Raw genomic sequence first — 20,509 nt, 5'->3', positions numbered from 1 at the left:
GGAGCGTATTACGTATTTGTCAGCCTGGGGGTAAGGATAAATAAATAAACAAATATAAAAAAATCAAGTGTATTATTTGCATTACCGTATATTTGCATTAACTATATTGTTGTCATCAGCCAGCAGAAAAAAATCATGCCTAAAAAATAATAATAATAAAACTAATAATAATAACAGAGACATAAATATATATATATATATATATATATATATATATATATATATATATATTTATTTATATAGTTAGTTATGGCTCTATTATTATTATTATTATTATTATTAATAATAATTTATCATTTACATTTAATAAATATATTTATTATATTATTTTTAGACATTTTGTATATATTTTTTTACCCCTTATATTTTTTTCTGATGTTATATCATTAAATTATTCTCGGAAACTTCAGGATAATATAATGCTGTAAATAATATACAGTATACATGATAAATATATAAGATATACAGTAATAGATTTTGTGTGTAAATATAAACATTTGGTTTAATTTTATATAAATATAACTTAAATATATTTATATCTATTTATTACTTATAATTATATAAAGTGTATGATAATATATTTGTAATTTTATATTATGTTGAGGCTACATAGGTAGAAATTTACAGAACTACTCTAAATAATTTAATGTTGTTCTTCAAGCTAGTGTTCATTTCAATAAGCGTACAACATGGAAAAAATAATAGCAGTGTATTGTAATGTAGTTTATTTTATACTTAGGGGTAACATTCGACCCCATTGCAGTCACTTTTTTATTACTTTTACAGAAATCATTATGATAGCAGGTAAACTCATATATCAGTTGTATAGCCTTAACACTTTGACAGACAGGGTTAAATTTCTCATAAATGACACAGGACATTTCAACTACTCAAGGATCTTGTGTGCGGTGTATTTTATGTGCGGAAGTATAATATAATTTAATAGGAAAGAAATAACGTTGTCAATGTATCCCCACAAGTATAACGTTTTAGGATTACAGAATTCACACAAATAGGCCTAACATTATCTGTTCAGATCTAGGTCATCAGCCAGGTCTCCGCTCTGTAGCATTAACTTTGCTACACCCGAGAGGCCTGCAGTCAATGAATGTTTAATATAGTCAGGACATATTTGTATATAGTGTTTTTGTAGCTCTTACTTATGTTTATGTAGACTTACAATGATATTCTTTTAGAATGTGGAGATCTACGGACAGGGTTGGTACATATTATTGAAGATACTATAGGTATATATATATATATATATATATATATATATATATATATATATATATATATATATATTATTTTTTCCATCTTTCCACAAATCCTTTATAAGAGATGAAGCCAAGTTGGTGTCAGTAAAGTTTATGGCTGGATATAAAATTCTTTTTGTAAGTTGTCAAATAGAAGTATATATTTTAATATGATTTTATGTCAAGCTATGGGTTTTGTGACTTTCTAGGACTAATATGTTGTATTATCCCCATTAGGTTCTTCCTCAAGTTCTTTTTGAAATGTAACCAGAACTGTTTAAAGACAGCAGGAAACCCGCGGGACATGAGACGGTTCCAGGTTTGTATTTTTTAACAGACTACAAATTCATTATAACCCATTAGGTGGAGTGAATATATAGGAAACTTTCAAATACCATATTAATAGAACTAGAACTGCTAAAAAACATACAGAACATATTAAAGGGGTTGTGTGGTTCAGAAGTTGCACTAGAAGTTTACCGTTGCATTATTATGCTATTTGCAAGCTTGATATATTAATTATGGATATGAGACATGTTCAAATATTGTCATAGAATAATAATTACAAATGTGAAGGTGCCCTATTTAGGCCCCACTTTACTTGGCAGGGCAGAGAGAGAGGCTATAGAGTGTGGAGGACTCAAAAAGAAAACTGTGTAATACTTCATTCACCCTGTGGAGGCACTGCAGGAAAATTAAACACTTGCGAGGTTTTCCTATATTTGACAGCGGATAGCTACGGGTTTCAGTAGTCGGGTAATCTGTCATCAGATTATCTTGTATGACCCTTCTAAGAAAAATAGATTGTCCAAAGTGAATAATTGCTTATCTACAGGAACTATAATGAGACATAAGGGACTGATGAGTCATCCTGTCATCCTATAGAAAATAATGGACCATCTAAAATAAGAATTCGTTACCAACACTAGGTCAAAATCATGTGACTTAATATAGTTCAGTATATCCTAATAGCAGGTACATTTTGGGCAGAATTTGATAGATTTCCAAATCCATACATACCACCCCCCCACCCCCCCAACCCCCCAATAAACTCCGTTATACTAGTGCTACTTGAGGGTTACAGTTTGTTTCTGAGATATGGCCTGAAACTTCAGTCCCGGGTTCCTCTAACACCTCAGGGACACTTTGACACCTCAAGCCCACTAAAACATGGAAACAGTTAAGGTGGCGGGGAGACCTACTGACCTTGATCTGTTTAGATAAGATGTAAAGATTTCCCAAGGTCACCGGGTCTCTTGTGTAGTGTTTCTGAGCTTGACTTTGTCTGACCCTCAGCCCTAGAGGCTCTGAACCCGAGGTGGAGTCTACAGAGGGAAAATCGGAGATGATGGAAATATCAGCAGGATGTGTTCTACTGATTTTTTACTTTACGGATGTGTTTTTACTTGTTTGTATAAATGTCCGGACAACAATTTATTGTTGGAAAGACTTAAGTGCACATGATAAGGATTTCAGATGTCCTGTTACAACGTTCCACTTAACTTCTATATGAGACTTTAGAGTTATTATTATAGGTCAACCCAACTGAGGGTCAAGGTCTACTCAGAAAAGTTAGGCCACCAATAGAATATAATTGTGAGTTGTCCTCAAGGCAAGTATATTGGAGGTAGTATGAGTAACAGATCACGACATGGGACTATCCATAGGTACTAGGAATTGCCCAATGGTTCCTCTTCCACTATGGGAGTTTCATTACATAAAAGGTCTAACTCTACAATAAAGAGTTCCTTGGTATCTGACATCTTTGTTCCAACAGGTTGTCCTCTCTACCACGGTGAACGTAGATGGGCATGTACTGGCCGTGTCAGATAATATGTTTGTCCATAACAACTCGAAGCATGGGCGGCGTGCAAGACGGCTAGACCCTACCGAAGGTACGGACCCTTGTCTGGAGTACGGTACGGACTTCTCATTCTTTCACTTTCTGCAACCAGAGACATCAACTCAACTTTAATGCTGACAGTACTTCTGATTCATTCTTTTCTCTTTTCTGAATGACTTGATCTTATACAAAATATCTTCTTAAGTGGTGCCATAACTTGTCCAGATGAACTACTCTTCTATAACTGCTCATAGCATTCTGAACTGTTTGCTCCAATATATTTATGAAGTTACAATATACAACCTAGTGCATGGACGTTAAATAACAGCAGTCTAACCTAAAAACAAGGGGGCCACATATGGCTTACTGTCAAGAATCATAGCACATGAGTTATATCATCCAACAAAAATAAACTGCAGGGAAAATGAAAAAAATTCAGTGTGGGCAGTGGGGTGTGGGAACATAATGAAGAAGTTATACTTACCGCCCCAGTCACTGGCTAGCTGAGGGGGCATTTCTGAGCCAAGTCATGAGTAGGGATGAGCGAACCGGCTGAGATTCGGGTTCGTATGAACCTGAACTATCGGCTTCTGACTCCTGCTGTCTGCCCGCTCCATGGAGAGAATGGATACAACCTTGAGGACCACCTGGAAAACTGGGATGTAGCCATAGCCATAGGCTGTATCCCAGTTTTCTAGGCGGTCCTCAGGCTGTATCCACCCTCTCCACGGAGCGGGCAGACAGCGGGAATCAGAAGCCGATAGTTCAGGTTCATACGAACCCGAACCTCAGCCGGTTCGCTCATCCCTACTCATGATGTTGCAGGAGCGGGAACTTCAGGAGGCCGGCAGGGGTCCGTGTGCAGTGACGCAGCTCTATGAGGGCACAAGGACGTATAACTTTTTTTATTATGTTCTCCTTTTACAATCACTAAGTTGACCTGATGATATTCTAAACACTTTGCAGCCTATCACTGAGGCTTTAAGGTCGTGTTACACGGCATGATATTGAGGGGACAGTAAGGGCCGACCTGTCAGGCCAGTGCTGGCTTCCCCTGTTATTATTACACATTACTATAACTCGTACAGACAGCAAGAGGGGAGCTGCGGGAGGGGCTGCCCAGATGATTGTTAGATCGGCCGGGCTGACATTGAAGTCAGCAGTGGTCTGTTGCTGTCACTACTACTGCATGGAGCAATGAGTTGCAGACCATCACTGACCATGATGGTGATTTTTCAACACGTTGAAAGACCATGGTCAGGTGACATTGTGCATGTCAACTGATCGTGATCTTTTAACATATCTTATTACACCACATGATTATTGGCCGGAATTTTGTGTAATAGGACCTTTAGTGTGTTTGGAACATCATCAGGAGAGGCAAACCGTTGCATAGGATCGGGTGAGGTGAGTACTGTTTTGTTTCGAAGAAATTAGAATACCTCTTTATGGTGCGTTCACACCTACAGGATCTGCAGCTGATTTTCTGCAGCAGATTTCTTTTAAATAAATGAACACAGCATCAAACCTGCTGCAGATCTGCTGCAGATCCTGTAGGTGTGAACGCACCCTTAAGCTCTAAATTTTATTTCAGTCCTAAATGTTTACATACCATATTCCCTATTAGAGCATATGGTGGACTGGACATACCGGGCTTCCATCACGTGGGAACCCACCACAATGTGCTGTAACAGAGAGCCACTCATACAGAGCTGCTCTCAATTCTACAGCCCAGGCCTATCACAGCCAATGGCAGCTCTCATCTATTGCAGCAGCTCATCACCAGGGGTTTCAGAAGTCATAATCACCCCGATCAACTGATTGTTGGTCTAGCTTCAGCTTTTTTACTACTATAAAGAAAAATGAACATTAAGCTCCTCTACACTGAGATGTGAGGCCAGAACTATCTACTATACATATACACCGAGCCCAAGTACCATTGGGGCCACCTTTAATATTAGAAGGCAACATATCAAGTGCTTGAATGTACCCATTGTGTGGGAAAATTATTCTTTCTCTCAGTTTCTCTCTGAGAATTAGACATATAATATTTAAAAAAACAAAAAACAAAACTACCATTTCTATTATACAGTTAAAGGGGTACTCCGGGGAAATTTTGTTTTCAGATGTTCAGATGTTCAGATGTTTTAGTTTTCTATATTCAGAAAGTTATATAGATATATTTTTGTAAATTAGTTCTGTTAAAAAATAAATCAAGTATTCCAGTACGGCCAGTATGTCCTGTAGGAAGTGGTTTATTCTTTCCAGTCTGACACAGTGCTCTCTGCTGCCACCTCTGTCCATGTCAGGAACTGTCCAGAGCAGGAAAGGTTTTCTATGGGGATTTGCTACTACTACTATTTGCTACGAAGATTTGTGATTTTTAAATAGAAGTAATTTACCAATCTTTATACCTTTCTGACATTAGTTGATTAGAAACATATATATATATATATATATATATATATATATATATATATAATCCCTCTAGCACATATATGTAACACATATAGCTATAGATTGGGTCATAAAGTAGTCTGATCATTAGTTTACTACCCAGTTTAGATATCTAGAACCCCCCTTATTTATTATAATACAGCATTATAGGGCTTGTATTGCCTCTATCACTTCTATATTGTTAGACTGGTTATTCCTACTCAACACATCTTGTATTAACCATGTGAGGAATTAATGAACTGGAAGAGAATGATTGAATCAGTGAGGAATTTAGTGCGGTGTTAATTTTCCCCCGGCGGGCGGTCAAATGGTAGGAATAAATCCCAGGGTGCGGGGCTAGACTGGAGTCCAGCTTTGGTTGAACTGATTGGACTTGATTGACTGGCTGCTCGTATCTGGAACCTAGCCAGAGATCTCAGGCACCTTTGACCCTGTCAGTGGTGGAAGTCGAGTGATAGATTGAGGCTGGTTATGGCTCCTGATGGAAAATGGAGTTGTGAGGCCTACCCATATGGAAGGGGAAGAAGCCATAAAAACACAAAATAAGTGATGCACACTAAACTTGTTCTTTCCTTACTACTCGTCCATTCCTTTTTGGTCTTGACATATATGAGACTTTAAAATGCTGTAAAATAAAGCTACTTTTAAATATCTCAGAGATCGGTCAAAAAATCATATAGATGAATAATAAAAAAAAACAACAATAACAAATTAATAAATACGGTATTATATAATAAAAAATAAAAATGGAAAATCAGAGGAATCGGGAGTGCCGAAAGCTCAGTGCTACAGTCTAAAGAGGAGAGGCCCATAGGATTGCTGTATCACTGCTCAGTATAACTTGTATGGAGTCATAACACTTACTTTATTTGATGTTTGTGCACATATAGGGGGAAATTTATCAAGGCAATCATTCTGCATGCTGGTCTTAAAGGGGTTACCCAAAATTAGAAAAAAAAAATTGCTTTCCTGCAAAACAGCGCCACCCATTTCCTTAGGCGGTGTGTGCTATTACATTCACTTAAATGTTACTGAGCTGCAAAACAAACAGCCAAACTGAGGACGGGAGAGGTGCTGTTTCTGGAAGAGTGCGGACATGTTTTTCTAAGTCTGGAAAACTCTGTTAAAAGGGATTATTCAGCGTTAGAAAAACATGGCTACTTTCTTCCAGAGACAGCACCACTCTTGTCTCTACCTGAACTGGAGGTGCTGTCTCTGGAAGAAAGTGTCCATGTTTTTCTAACGCTGGATAACTTCGTTAATATAGGTTTGCATCGGTGTCTGTCTCACATGCCTGGCTTTGAGCTACAGTTTATAACACCTCTGTAGTTTATTTGTAATAAATACAATATTGTAGGAGGCAATGCTTTAAGCCACGCTCAGTTTGTACCAAGCCCCACCCACACAAAATATTTCATAAAAATAATAATAAAGAGAACTAATATGCTAATAATACAGTATGGAAAATAATCATAACAATTCTAATAATAACAACAACAATATAATAATTCCATATGACAGAATAGATTATTCCTGTGTATAGCACAATATATTAACACTATATAAAAACTTAAGTAAATAAATATAGAAAAACAATAGTATGTAAATGTAAACATACTTATACAATATATATATATATATATATATATATATGAAAAAATACATATATATATATATATATATATACACATATGTACAGTATATTAGCCATAACTTTTGTTATTATTATTATGTAGATTGTGTGATGCTTTTTTTTTAATCTCACTATTCTCCAATCTCTTGGGGGCTTGCTAGCTCATTTACACATACAGGCACTAACTCACTAAACGATTTCGCACTTTGTCGTTTTCTTTTTTTTTTTTTTTTGGAGAAATTCCAAAATTTCATTCAATACCTCCAGTATACTCCCGCAATCATATTCGGTTTTCCGTAAGCCCTTGAAGTGTATATGTCTCTTATCTGTTTACGTGTACACAACCAAGTTAGTAACCCATTCCCCGTCCCCCTTCCCTCCATAGATTGAGATTCTCTGGCTTGGATTCATTTCCAGTAGAATTCTCAGTTTGGGCTATAAAGTTGCTTTTTGGCTTAGGAGTGATGAGTATTTCCATTATTTCACAGGATATATAGTATTGCTGATGTCTGGTTGTAATCCGCAACTCTGTAATGAAATGAGATTGTAGCGAGAACACACCCAGAAGAGGAATGTGAAAAGGAAACGCAGGACTTAAGTGTGAAATATAGGGTTGCAATTCCCCCGAATAAACATGAAGTGGGCCCCAGTGCAGGTGCGAGTTCTCCCCTGTACTGACAGCTCAGCTTTAGGATACTAAATACTCCCCCACCGAGCATGCACCCTATGGAGATGCATCCCATTAGGTACACGTCATATATCTGGACAACATGTCATGCTAATGTTGTGGACACAAGGGCTCATACACACAGACATATTGCTGTTCCGTACTATCCAGCCATGATACGACCTTCCCAGTAGTCTATGCGGCTATACTGGGTTTCTAAATGCATATGTAGGGAGAGCAAGCATTGTTTCTAGATAACAGAGCTGAGTACCGAGTACCGGATCGGAGAGACTCCATGTACCTCCTTACAGGCTTTGCTGTGTACATGAGACCTAACTTGGCTTTCATAGTACCGCAAGTAAAATCCTATCCTTGGAATCTATTATTATGTTGATCCTGTGGACTCAGAGTCTTACTGTGAATTTTTTTTGGATGAATAAATCAATAACATAAGTATTATATTCCACTGTTAGAAAGTCTCAAAAGTAAGAATCTTAAAGTTTAAGAACTTAAAAATGTTTTTTTTTATTTTTTTTTTTAAGTTTATTATGCTTCCTTTTTCCTTTTTTTAATTTTTTTTAATCACATTTATACAAATTTTTTTATATGCCGAAGATATTTCATTTAGGCTCGGTTCACACTGCTGTCCGTTCAACATATTCATTTTTAAATGGTTACTTTTAACTACACAAAGACGTGGTCAACCACGTTTATATGTACGCTAAAAAAGGGGAGGGAAATATCTGTTTTGTTTTTTTTTCTTCATAAAATGGACTGTTAAATGGACTACAAAAACGCAGCCTTAGACTCCTGAATTTTATATAATAATATTATTAATAATTAAATATTCTTACTGTTGTTATCTACACTATATATTTTATAGGTTTGAATTTGTATACATCATTGTTATATTAAATATTATAATTATTTTATTTATTAATGCTTTTTTTTCATAACATCTAATTATTATTATTATTATTATCTAATTTTTATTTAATTGGTACTATTATTGATTAATTTAATTAATTAATTAATTTAATTGATTTACTTTATAATTAATTAAACACATTTTGTAAGTAACTTAAAGTGTACAAGTCAGCAAAAAAACAACAACAACTTTTGACATGTCACGCAGATTTGTCAAAAGTTTTTAATGGCCGGGGTCTTCGTGTTTAGACCGCCTATGATAAGCTCTGTGACTATATTATTGAGACGGCCCCATAGATTTACAATATGAAAAATCTTGGTCATGTGACACATAGACAACAGAGCCAAAAAAAAAAAAAAAATTTGCAAACTTGCTCCACCTGATCAGCCAGGATTTAAACACTCAGACCCCAAAATTTTGACATCATAAAAATTTTATGGTGGGGGTGGGGGGTGGGGGTGGGCAGTTCCCATATAAATATTAAGTATTGTCATGGTACAAAGTATTCAAAATAGTATAAAAACAATGGACAGCATGTATATCATGGCCATGTGTATCATATATAATACATATCATTGTGGCACTCCTTAGTATTTATAATCAGATGCTTAATGTTATGGCCAGGTAACATTGGTACCAGCACTGCACTTTACCGACCTAAAACTAAGGGACATGACGGATGAGGGAGGATAAAGTAACCCAAGAGTCATAGGCAATTTTATTATATGTTTACAGCCACACCATGCATCAAAGCCATTAGTCCTAGTGAGGGTTGGACTACCGGAGGTGCTATGGTCATCATCATCGGGGACAACTTCTTCGATGGCCTTCAAGTGGTGTTTGGGACTATGCTGGTTTGGAGTGAAGTAAGTAGAATACCTGCCATTGACCAGTTTGTGGAGAAATCTATCCACAGTAATCTGTTAGCTTTAGTGGCAGCAGCCTGACATTGACTGCTATAACTTAGTTTATCATAAATAGTAATTACACCAAAGTGGTTGTCAATTCTGAGTATACTGGCTTGTCCTTGTAATTTTTTTTTAATTTTATTTAATAATCAATTTTCTTCTCGTTTCCACAGCTCATCACTCCTCACGCCATCCGGGTACAGACACCGCCACGGCACATCCCAGGTGTGGTAGAGGTCACACTATCATACAAATCCAAACAGTTCTGCAAAGGAGCCCCAGGGAGGTTTATTTACACAGGTAAATACAAAGCTTTTGCAGGTCCTAAGAAATTCTGACCTTACCAGTTATCCAGCGTTAGAAAAACATGGCCTATTTTCCTCCAGAGACACCATGACTCTTGTGCCTAGGTCAGGTGCGGTTTGCAATTAAGCTCCATTCACTTCAATGGAACGGAGTTGCAAAACACCATCCAAACTGGAAACAAGAGAGGTGTGGTTTCTGAAAGAAAGTGGCCATGTTTTACTAACACTGGATAACCCCTTTAAGGCTAGGGCCATCAATACCTAATATGTTAGGAGACGCCCCTAGTGGTCTATACATTTATCTAGTGACAAGTAGAAATTAAGAGTCAAGAGTCAACATGTCAATGTGTTAGAGTATAGAAAACTGTATGTGCTCAACTTTTTCGGGCTGGGTAAGCAATTCTTGGAAGATTTAAACTTTAACTAATGACGCTACCATTAGGGGGCAGTAAAGAGTAACCTTCTATCTATTGCTCTTGGGTTGTATAATTGTCTTTAGGACGTCCTATTATAAGAATGTCAGTATTAAAGTCATGACATCCATCCTTACTAAAATCAGTTGAATAGTGAAATGGTGTCAACCTGCAGTGTAGGCAGTGCTATCGAGAACCCTGCACCCTGGCAGAGGGATACTTGCCATGTAATTATTTTAGTGCCCCTGGAGAGCCAAGCTTTTTATTTTAATGGGTGGTGAGACCTCTTGTCCACAGACTAAACAGGATTGTGGGTAATTATAGCAGTATTCTAGTACTTCTAGTACTTTGATTTCGATGGCACTCCATTAGGACAAGATCTGTGGAGGTACAACTCCTGACACCCCCACCGAACAGCCAATTGAATGGGCTGTGCCTTTCCTGTGAGTACTGTGGCTACTTCTTTGTTCACCAACAAAAACAGTAATCACTGAACTCAAGGAGAACAGTGATTACTGTGTTTTGTTGGTTGATTTGTTATTGCCCCAACTAGCCAGAATCCTACTCCACACTGATGAGGGGCAAATACTCCGAAATGGCTGTCTGTGGATGGATGCCTGCATTGGCAAGCCCTTGTCATGATCGCAATACTCGTACCTTGAGTTAGACATTGACAAAAAGGGGCCACCCTGGTATTTCCCTGTTTGTGTTCCAATACTCGCAACCGAGTGGGACTTAGGGGGGCTATTTATCAGGGTGGTGTGGTGCTCTCCCTATCATGGAGGCACCCCGTGGCAACAGGCTAGAGATATCTGGCTATCCCGTGTTTTGAGACTCGCAACCGAGGCTCCACGGACTCTTGTTTTGCTTCTTTGTTCACCAGGCACAGTGCCGAATAATTTTTAGTGGATGTGTCTAGTACTACAGCTCTCTGTAGGTCAGTGAATGCAATTGGGTTACAATACCAATATGAAGACTATGAAGTGGTGCCTTGTAAACAATAAAGAACCCCCAGCCCCTGTGGTATTATCAGGGATTGGACCCATTTGAGATTGGCGGTCTCTTCTCAGAATAGGGCATATGTATGAAAGTCCCAGAAAACCCTCTTAACCTAAGGATCATGGAATGAAAATAAGGGGCCAACAATCATAAAGCCCTCCAGTCCAGGGCAGCTCTGTCCCTCTAACTAGATATTAATATGTGAGTTCTGTCCCTCTAACTAGATATTAATTTGTGAGCTCTGGCCCTCTAACTAGATATTAAGTTAGTCTCTTCTCTAATACAATGAGAAAACAATAAAACCGAATTATAAAAAAATAAATAAAACAACATAATAACAATAATATCCGCTTACACTTTTTGAGTCCCATCTGGCACTAATAGTCACTATTTCACACTTTACCTTGGTGACAAATTATCACCGTTGCCATTCATCATTATTGGGAAGGCGGTGGTCCCGAAGGAGCTGCTATATTCTATAAGAAAACATTTATGAGTAAAAAAACACCTATTTTACATCAATTTGCAGGGCGTAATGTGTGTGAGTGAGCAGAGCAGCTCACAGCTAGGACATGGTGTGCTATACAGCCTTTTCCATCTTCCGCCATTCCCAGGATATACAGTAAATTTCATCCAGCTTAATTCAATTGGGGTTTGCAATTCAATGACAGATGAAATGGGTATTATTAAACTGCTTAAACATGCCCACTGGGATTGGAGGAAATCTAAGTTTAGCCAACGTTACTTTTTTTTTTTTTTCTCTTTAAGATTTTTTTTTCTGTTGTATTCCCCCTTGTCTGGCTCCTGTTATATTAAAATTCATGTTCCCTGTAATTACTTAATAAAAAGTAAATAGAAATGCTGCTTCTGCGGGGATGTGACCTTCTCTGTTCATTTAATCTGAGGATGTGTCTCATAGATAAACAAGGAAGGCAGGTTACTGTATGTTCTCAGATCGATTTACCTGCTTCTATCTGTGGCATACCTGGCCTGAAGAGCTTACAATCTAATCAGTTATACCAAGAAGATCATTGATCTCAGGTCATTCAGCATTTGGGAAATTGGAATTTGCATTAATCCTAGCAAAATGTTACAGTATAAATAGGGCACACAAGTGTTACTATAGCTGTCCACCTTAAAGGGGTACTTGAAAAAAAAATCTTTCACATCAGCTGGTATCAAAAAGTTATATAGATTTGTAATTTACTTCTATTAAAAAAATTCAAGTCTTCTAGTACTTATGAGCTGCTGTATGTCCTGCAGGAAGTAATGTATTCTTTCCAGTCTGACACAGTGTTCTCTGCTGCCACCTTTGTCCATGTCAGGAACTGTCCAGAGCAGAAAAAAACCTCTGCTGTGCTGGACAGTTCCTGACATGGACAGAGCTGGCAGCAGAGAGCACTGTGTCAGACTGGAAAGAATACACCACTTCCTGCAGGACATACAGCAGCTGATAAGTAGGACACACAGTAGTTGATTTAAAAGGGAAACAAATTCCCCTTTAGATGTTATCCAATTTATCAAAACAATGTTATAGAGCAGAAGGAGATGAGCAGATTGATTGCCTGAAAAGATCCAGTATGACTTGTATCATAGCGTTTAAAATGTTTGCTCATTTTCAACTTAGGAGTTCATTGGGTGGTTCTATTTAGTGATTGACAGCTTTCCTTGTATCACTATTAATACAGGACTGGGAATCGCTAAGTAGGACTATCTACTGTTAAGAGACCTAAATGTTTTATATATATATATATATATATATATATATATATATATATAAATAACTTACCACTTTGATTCCATGGCCATCCAGGGCAGAAGCTTCCTAGGCATTGCAGCCAATCAGTAGTCTTCGTGGTCTACTGGCATTGTGGCTTCATGGTTGGGCAGTGACGCCAATTGTACTACACGGTAGTACTGGAATATGGATTCCGCTAGTTACTGCTGGGCCAAAAGTCATTTGGGGAAGATGGCACAATGGATGGTGATGGCTGTCTATCTTGCTCGACAAGTTAACATGAATAAACCACATAGATCAGTGATATTAACGGAGTAACTCCTAATTCTACAGGAGACTGATCGGGGACTCGCTTAGTCCATAGAAATCATTGACCTACATGTGACTGTTCATCACCTCAAAAAGATGCAGGAATTGTTTTCCGGCCCAATGTAGTACTTGTCTCCTTGGCATTGGTCCCGCTCATGTAGTTGACCATGAGCAAACGAGACAAGATGAAGGCAAGCTATCACCTAATAGGCAATATTAGCTTGGGTCAGAATATAGCCACGTCTATGGGTTCATCGGTGACCTTACATACATTTACATGATCACTAATATGATTATTTTCTTTCTTAACAGCATTAAATGAGCCAACAATTGACTACGGGTTCCAGAGGTTACAGAAAGTGATCCCAAGACATCCAGGAGACCCCGAGAGGCTTGCAAAGGTGAGGCCATCCTCCATTCCTACAAGGGAAGCAATGTTGACAGCAGATGTTTTATGAGACATTTTTCAAGGACGCATTTTGAACTAGCAGGCAATAAAAAACAAATCTGTGATATAGAATAAAAATAAAGCGAGTAAGGGTCCTATGGCCCAATCATTTTAGTTAACGAGCGCTGTTCTGCTAGGTAATCTACCGGACCTATTAGATGACTTGATCATCGTGCAGAAAGGGCTGCATGGACATCATTAGCGATGCCCATGCAGCCCTTGCCCAAACACCTGATACCTTACCTCTCCCCGCTCCTGGTCTTCTCTCTTGTGCTCTGCAGCTTCCTGTTTCCAGCGGCTGCAGCGTCTGAGCAGCCTGTCAGCTGACAAGCCCCTCAGCCAATCACAGGCCAGGACCTGTGATTGGCTGAGTGGCCTGTCAGCTGACAGGGTGCTCAGACGCCGCAGCTAACGGAACTGGGAAGCTTCGGAGCACAGGAGAGCTGACCAGGAGAGGGGAGAGGTAAGGTATCAGGTGCTTGGGCAATTGTAAGCCATCGGCCATGCGTCGCTATTACATGTAGCGATGCACAGTTGGCGCCCGATTATTTTAGGTCCAAACTAAACCAATGATCAGGCGATGATCGTTGTAATCGGCTGATTGTTGTCTCTATTACACAGAGTGATAATTGGTGGAATGAGGCCGATCCAGGCAATTATCGCTCTGTGTAATAGAGACAACACAAGTATTGTCCCTGGGACCAGGACCAGGGACAGTTCCACTTAGTGCCCTTAGTACTCTCTTGTCCTCCTCAGATTCCTCTTCTCTCCATTGACCATCTTCTTCTATATCCTTAGGAAATGCTCCTTAAAAGGGCAGCAGATCTGGTGGAAGCTTTGTACGGAACGCCACATAATAATCAGGTAACTGATCGGTCGACCATCTTGGTTGCCCAATTTGCCAATTGCTCATTGTCCGGTCTTGATCATTTCTTCTTCTTATTTCAAACAGGATATAATCCTCAAGAGAGCGGCGGACATCGCTGAAGCTTTATATAGTGTCCCACGCAACCACAATCAAATCCCGGCCCTCTCCAGCTCTCCTGTACACAGTGGCATGATGGGAATTAACTCCTATGGCGGGCAGCTAGGGGTCACGATTTCAGAAACACAGGCCAATAATCAGGGTGAGTGACACCATACTCATCTTATTTATAGGGGTTCTTATTCTTACCTAGTCTCCCCTACAATTTGTCTCCTCTGTTACTAATCCCCATAACTCCTCCACAGGTTACATACGGAATACAAGCAGTATCTCCCCACGAGGCTACTCCACCAGTTCTACTCCACAGCAATCTAACTACAGCACTCCTAGCAACAGCATGAACGGCTATAGCAACGTCCCAATGTCTAACCTGGGGGTCCCTGGGTCTCCAAGCTTCATCAATGGCTCCCCTACAACATCACCCTATGGCAGTGAGTACCTTTGTCAGAATACATACAAACATTGGAATTCTTTACTCCCCACTGATAGGCTACAACCACACAATGTCTGTTTTTGGTCCTTTTTGTACGGCCTTCTTTTTTCACACGAGTAACGGCCGTTATTTCAAAACAACGTTTGTTATTCTACAAATGGCGGCTGCCAACAAAAACGTCCATCAAACAGCCAAAACAAACATTATATGGTCGTTGCCATAAAGTGATATCCTTAATATTTACCAGAAGGTCTATAAACCTCCACATCTGTTGGGATCATGTTTTAAAGGGGTTCTCCCATGACAAAATCGACTTTCACATATCTAATAAATGAAGATAAATGAGTAAATAATGTTATTTTACTACCTTTTCTGCTTTTTCTGCTTCTAATGCAAATTGTCTACTGTGTTTGCGTCACTGCAGCGCTTTCCTTTTAGTGTACATAGTGTTATTGCTGTATAATCTAACTTGGATTTCAGCCAACTCTATCTTGTTCCCACCACATCTTCTTGACTATAACCCCACCCACTTCACATACAGGATCCTCCCACCTAGGGAGATAGGGTTGACTGAAATCCAAACTAGATTGTTCAGCAGGAACAAGAAGTCTATTACAGGATGTATACAAGACAGGAAGTGAGCAATGGAAAGAACAGAGCAGACAAAATACAGATAGTGAAATAACATTATATGTCCATTTATTAGACTGTCGATAATAAGTTTCACTGAAAAGCCACTTTAAGGAAAAAGTTAATTTGTCTTAACGGCAATGCTTTCCCTCTTGTCTTGCAGTCATGCCATCTAGCCCACCGGTGGGGTCTTCTGGAAGTTCATCCATCCTGCCTTTCTCCTCCTCCGTCTTCCCTTCCATGAAACAGAAGAGTGCCTTTGCCCCAGTCATCCGACCGCAGGGTTCCCCATCTCCAGCCTGTTCTAGTGGAAATGGTAATGGTTTCAGAGGTGAGGGCAGCCCACCCAATGTGTCTCTATAATATATCTAAAAAATATCTAAAACTCCTAATATATCTAAAAAAAAAATATCTAAAGGGCCAAAAAAAATCATGATACATGAGGAAATACCCGATTTAGAAAGAGAAGAAAGAGAAGAGTGCCTTGGTACCCCATATCCCTTACTGTGCATAAGGGGTCCAGTTATAACTTTAATTTAAAGGGGAAGGTGACACTTTCATATATATATATATATATATATATATATATATATATATATAATTATTATTATTATTTTTTTAGCTGAATAATATAACATGTATACTCGTCATACCATCATGGAGTGATGTGCGCTCTCTCTGCTATGCCTGGGACCTCACACAAGTGACTTGCAGCCCTGCTTGAGCTTCACTGTCCCTCTTCCGCTGGGACTTGCCGGCCTGTCAAAAGAGTGAGCAGAGAGGCTGCTGGGAAATCTCTGCAGGAATCTCAGCATGGTGCTGTTCTGCTTGACTAGGGGAGAAACAGACAGCGCTACTCATCAAATTTCATATAGACACATGCAATGCACAATGCGCTATTGTAATAACATGCACTACAGAATCTGCTTATTATTATATACAGTATATACAGTAAATGTGGACGTGCTGATTAGATATATTACTATATTACTCTAGTTTGTGTTGGTTTTGGATTGTTACCATATACGAGTATGTATGTTTGCATACATTAGTCATATGTATGTGTTCTGGCAGTGAAGTGGTTATAGGTTGTGATGGTAACTTGAGCAGTAGAGAGGTTGGGGAATATCCACAGATCTTATTTCCCTCCCAGGTCCGGTCTTTCAGCACTGGGCTCAGAAAGGTCTCTCTCACACCCCAGGGAGCTCCCCTCATCCCTTCACTGCCAGCAAAACTCTGCAGGGCAAAGGGAAGATGTGGAGCCAAGCAGGAAGCCGGCCTGTGTTACACATCAGATAGAGCGCAGGCTGTGTGTACATATGGTAGCCTGTCACTCATACCGCCCGCTCAGGACAATGGAACTCAGTCTAAGCATTTATATAGAGAACACTGGGACTTATAGAGGACTAACAATTTCTCTGATCAAGACAGCCTCACTATTGATGGTATGGTTGTACAATAAAAAGGTAAAATGCTTAAAAATAGTAAAAAAAAAAATAGTAACATAAAAAAGAAAAACAATAATAATTAAAAAAATATACATTATATATCTATATCTATATATATATATACAGTATAGCATACAGTACAGTATATATATATATATATATATATGCATTATTTATATATTATGAAAAGAAAGGTTGCTATTCGCTAGACATACTGTAAAATTTCCATTTTTATAAGTGAAATACCCAAAATGAATATATATATGTATACTTTTTGGTTTCATTTATTAATGTTTTAATAATTAATGAACAAATAACCATCCCATATAATGCCTATTGCTATATAATATGGTGCCCAAGTACCAGTGCCATACATTGGTCAATTTATACTTCCATGGATGTCTAAATATCAATCCTTAAAGGGTTGCAAAAATAATTTATTGTAGGTAGCACTGTACAACGCCACCACATAGCGCTCAATAATGTAGTGAGCAAATAGCAGCTCTATTGATACGGCTATCTAATACCAATACTGTACAGTCTAGACTTGTGTAGACTTGATAGCATCAAAGTAGAAAAAAAGTTCTTGTTTATTGGCATCCCAAATGGAACAACAACTGGGCCCACAAAGTACAGTTAGACCCACACATGGTCTTGTTTTTAAGTCACTTCAAAAAAGTGGTGGAGAACCTCTATGAATGACTTACACACTTTTCCCACCATATCCTGAAGTTTTGTGGGCTTGGTAGGTAGGCCGATCGATCCAGAAACTGATTTGAATGTTCATACTTCATACTTCATTCATACTTTTTGGTGATGGTGGATCTTTATTGATATTTTTCATACTATCTCATGGATATAATTAACCTTAACCTGTTTTTCTTTTCAGCTATGACTGGCTTAGTCGTCCCACCTATGTAAGGAAGCATTGGACTGTTTGTATATTTATGAGAAGCAGAGGAACAGCATGAAGACATTACGTGTTGTGATCCACACCCGAGGAAGGATCTACAAAGCAAGGAGACCTCTTGGTCCCATCAATGGAGATCCACCACCCTTCACAGCAAGGAGAAGTGACCTATAAGGATACAACGCATCTTATGTCTACATGGTGGAACAACTAAACCGAGTCCTGTACAGAGCTGGAAATTCGGACAACAAGGAATATTTTGGATACTCTTGGTTTTTCTTCTTTGTAGGAAAAAAAAAGAACTATTTCTATTTTCAACTAACTTTTTCTGATACCAATTTTATGTTCGAGCCTCGAGAAGAAATAAAAAAACAAAAAAAACAAAGCATTTTACAAAAGGAACCGAACAGGGTACCGGCAGGGAGGACTGTGCAGCCATTATCTACGTGGATAATCTGCTTCCTATGCTGTATGTTTCTGCTTACATGCTTACATTTTTTAATTTTTAATATGTTTTACATTATTTAATTGAATAAACTTGTAACTTATTGTATTTAGAGGTAGAAAAAAAAATCAACATAATAAATATTGATATGGGTGACGGGAGCTGTGGTCTCTTAGATGACACACACGTCTTAAGGGTGTCGTGTAGGGTTGCATGCATCTAAACCCAAGGTTGGACTCACACCCGTATATTGCTCCTTAATCACAGATGATTGTCTATCAACACCTTTTCCTAGACCCTACAGCCGGTGCCACTTGACCTAGCGTCCCTCTAGTAAGTAGCAGTTATCTGGTGCCATAAAGGTATATTGATATTCTATTGATATGTCTATGGGGGTGGTTTAATTTATTATTCTGTAAATCCAAAATTTGAAGACAGGCTTGGAATAATTTTCTCAATGAGAGGCGAAATGATGACTCTAGTAGATGAGTTGACTGGACAACCTTCGTAGGCCACAATGCAGTCACTTTAGCCAAGTGTTTAAACATTCATGGATATTAAACATTTTGGAAATTTTCCATCACCCTAGCGTTCAAAAACTAGACCGACCTTACACCAGTGCAGAGAGATCCATAGGCTCAATGCAACAATATCTACTTGCACCCAAAAGATTAAAAAAAGCACTTTGCAAGACCAAGTCCATCAAGCAATATGTATCGGCCATACAATTATTGCGTTACCGCATTGATGCGTTAGTAAATATTTTAAGTCATGCCCTTATTCACCTTCTTTATGTTTGTGTGTGCCCTGAGGATATTTCTTTTTGGACTTCTTGGACCTCCCATGCCTACTGATAGCTACTTATCTCAATGTGTAGACGAGAGGAAGATACCTGTGATAGAACGTGGACCAATCTCTAAGAGTTCTGATTTCTCTAGGTTTTTACAGTGCTGCTTTCATGATATCTGCTTTGTTAGAAAGAAAAGACAAATAATAATAATGATACTGTCAGTTTTTTTTTGTTTGTTTTATTCGAGATGTCCATCCAGATTAAATTTCATGTTAAGGAATTTTGTATAAATTACGTTTCTGCTTGTTATTTTATATGGGAATATCATATATGGTTAATATGTCACAGATCCTGATCATCTACGGTCAGGAGATCACTGAATGGTATGTGATCCTGTCATGATCACCTACCATTAGTGCGGATTCTATCTAATTTCCAGTGGTCTTCTATGTGATCCTTTCCATCGACACTCAAGAGAACACTGGATATTAGATATAATCCGCACTAAGTGATGATGTCTTGATCATTTACACTCAAGAGATCACTGGATATTAGATATAATCCGCACTAAGTGATGATGTCCTGATCATTTACACTCAAAAGATCACTAAATATTAGATATAATGAGCTCTTTGTGAATCTGTCCTGATCATCTACTATCAGGAGTCCACTGGATATTAGACGTAACCCAGTGCTGTGTAATCCTATATTGATTGTCAACAGGCAGGGGATCACTGGATTATAGATATAATCCGCACTATGTCGTCTTGTCCTGATCATCTACAGTCAGGAGATCACTGGATATTAGATATAAACAGCACTATGTGATCCTGCCTTGATCATCTACCGTCAAGAGATTACTGATTATTAGATATAACCCAGCACTTTTGAATCATCTTCTGATCATCAACAGTCAAACGATCACCTGAAAATAGGTAAAACCCAGCACTTTGTCATCCTGTCC

At 38.5% G+C, this 20,509-nt stretch overlaps 1 protein-coding gene across 1 annotated transcript in view; it reads left to right on the top strand.

Moving 5' to 3' along the window:
- The window catches only part of EBF2 (EBF transcription factor 2), a 78,441-nt gene extending 58,687 nt beyond the window's left edge, over nucleotides 1-19,754 (top strand). Inside the window, exons 7-16 of the mRNA XM_069963528.1 lie at nucleotides 1,494-1,575; nucleotides 3,034-3,151; nucleotides 9,520-9,650; nucleotides 9,866-9,992; nucleotides 13,769-13,857; nucleotides 14,703-14,768; nucleotides 14,857-15,031; nucleotides 15,135-15,320; nucleotides 16,116-16,283; nucleotides 18,290-19,754. Of these exons, the coding sequence (XP_069819629.1) occupies nucleotides 1,494-1,575; nucleotides 3,034-3,151; nucleotides 9,520-9,650; nucleotides 9,866-9,992; nucleotides 13,769-13,857; nucleotides 14,703-14,768; nucleotides 14,857-15,031; nucleotides 15,135-15,320; nucleotides 16,116-16,283; nucleotides 18,290-18,321 (1,174 nt within the window). The 3' untranslated portion in view covers nucleotides 18,322-19,754. The remainder of the gene's footprint in view (nucleotides 1-1,493; nucleotides 1,576-3,033; nucleotides 3,152-9,519; nucleotides 9,651-9,865; nucleotides 9,993-13,768; nucleotides 13,858-14,702; nucleotides 14,769-14,856; nucleotides 15,032-15,134; nucleotides 15,321-16,115; nucleotides 16,284-18,289) is intronic.
- Nucleotides 19,755-20,509: the final 755 nt, after the last annotated feature.

This window comes from Dendropsophus ebraccatus, chromosome 1, assembly GCF_027789765.1.
Source record: "Dendropsophus ebraccatus isolate aDenEbr1 chromosome 1, aDenEbr1.pat, whole genome shotgun sequence".
NCBI classification, from domain to species: Eukaryota; Metazoa; Chordata; class Amphibia; order Anura; family Hylidae; genus Dendropsophus; species Dendropsophus ebraccatus.
This window is presented reverse-complemented; position numbering and strand designations above follow the sequence as displayed.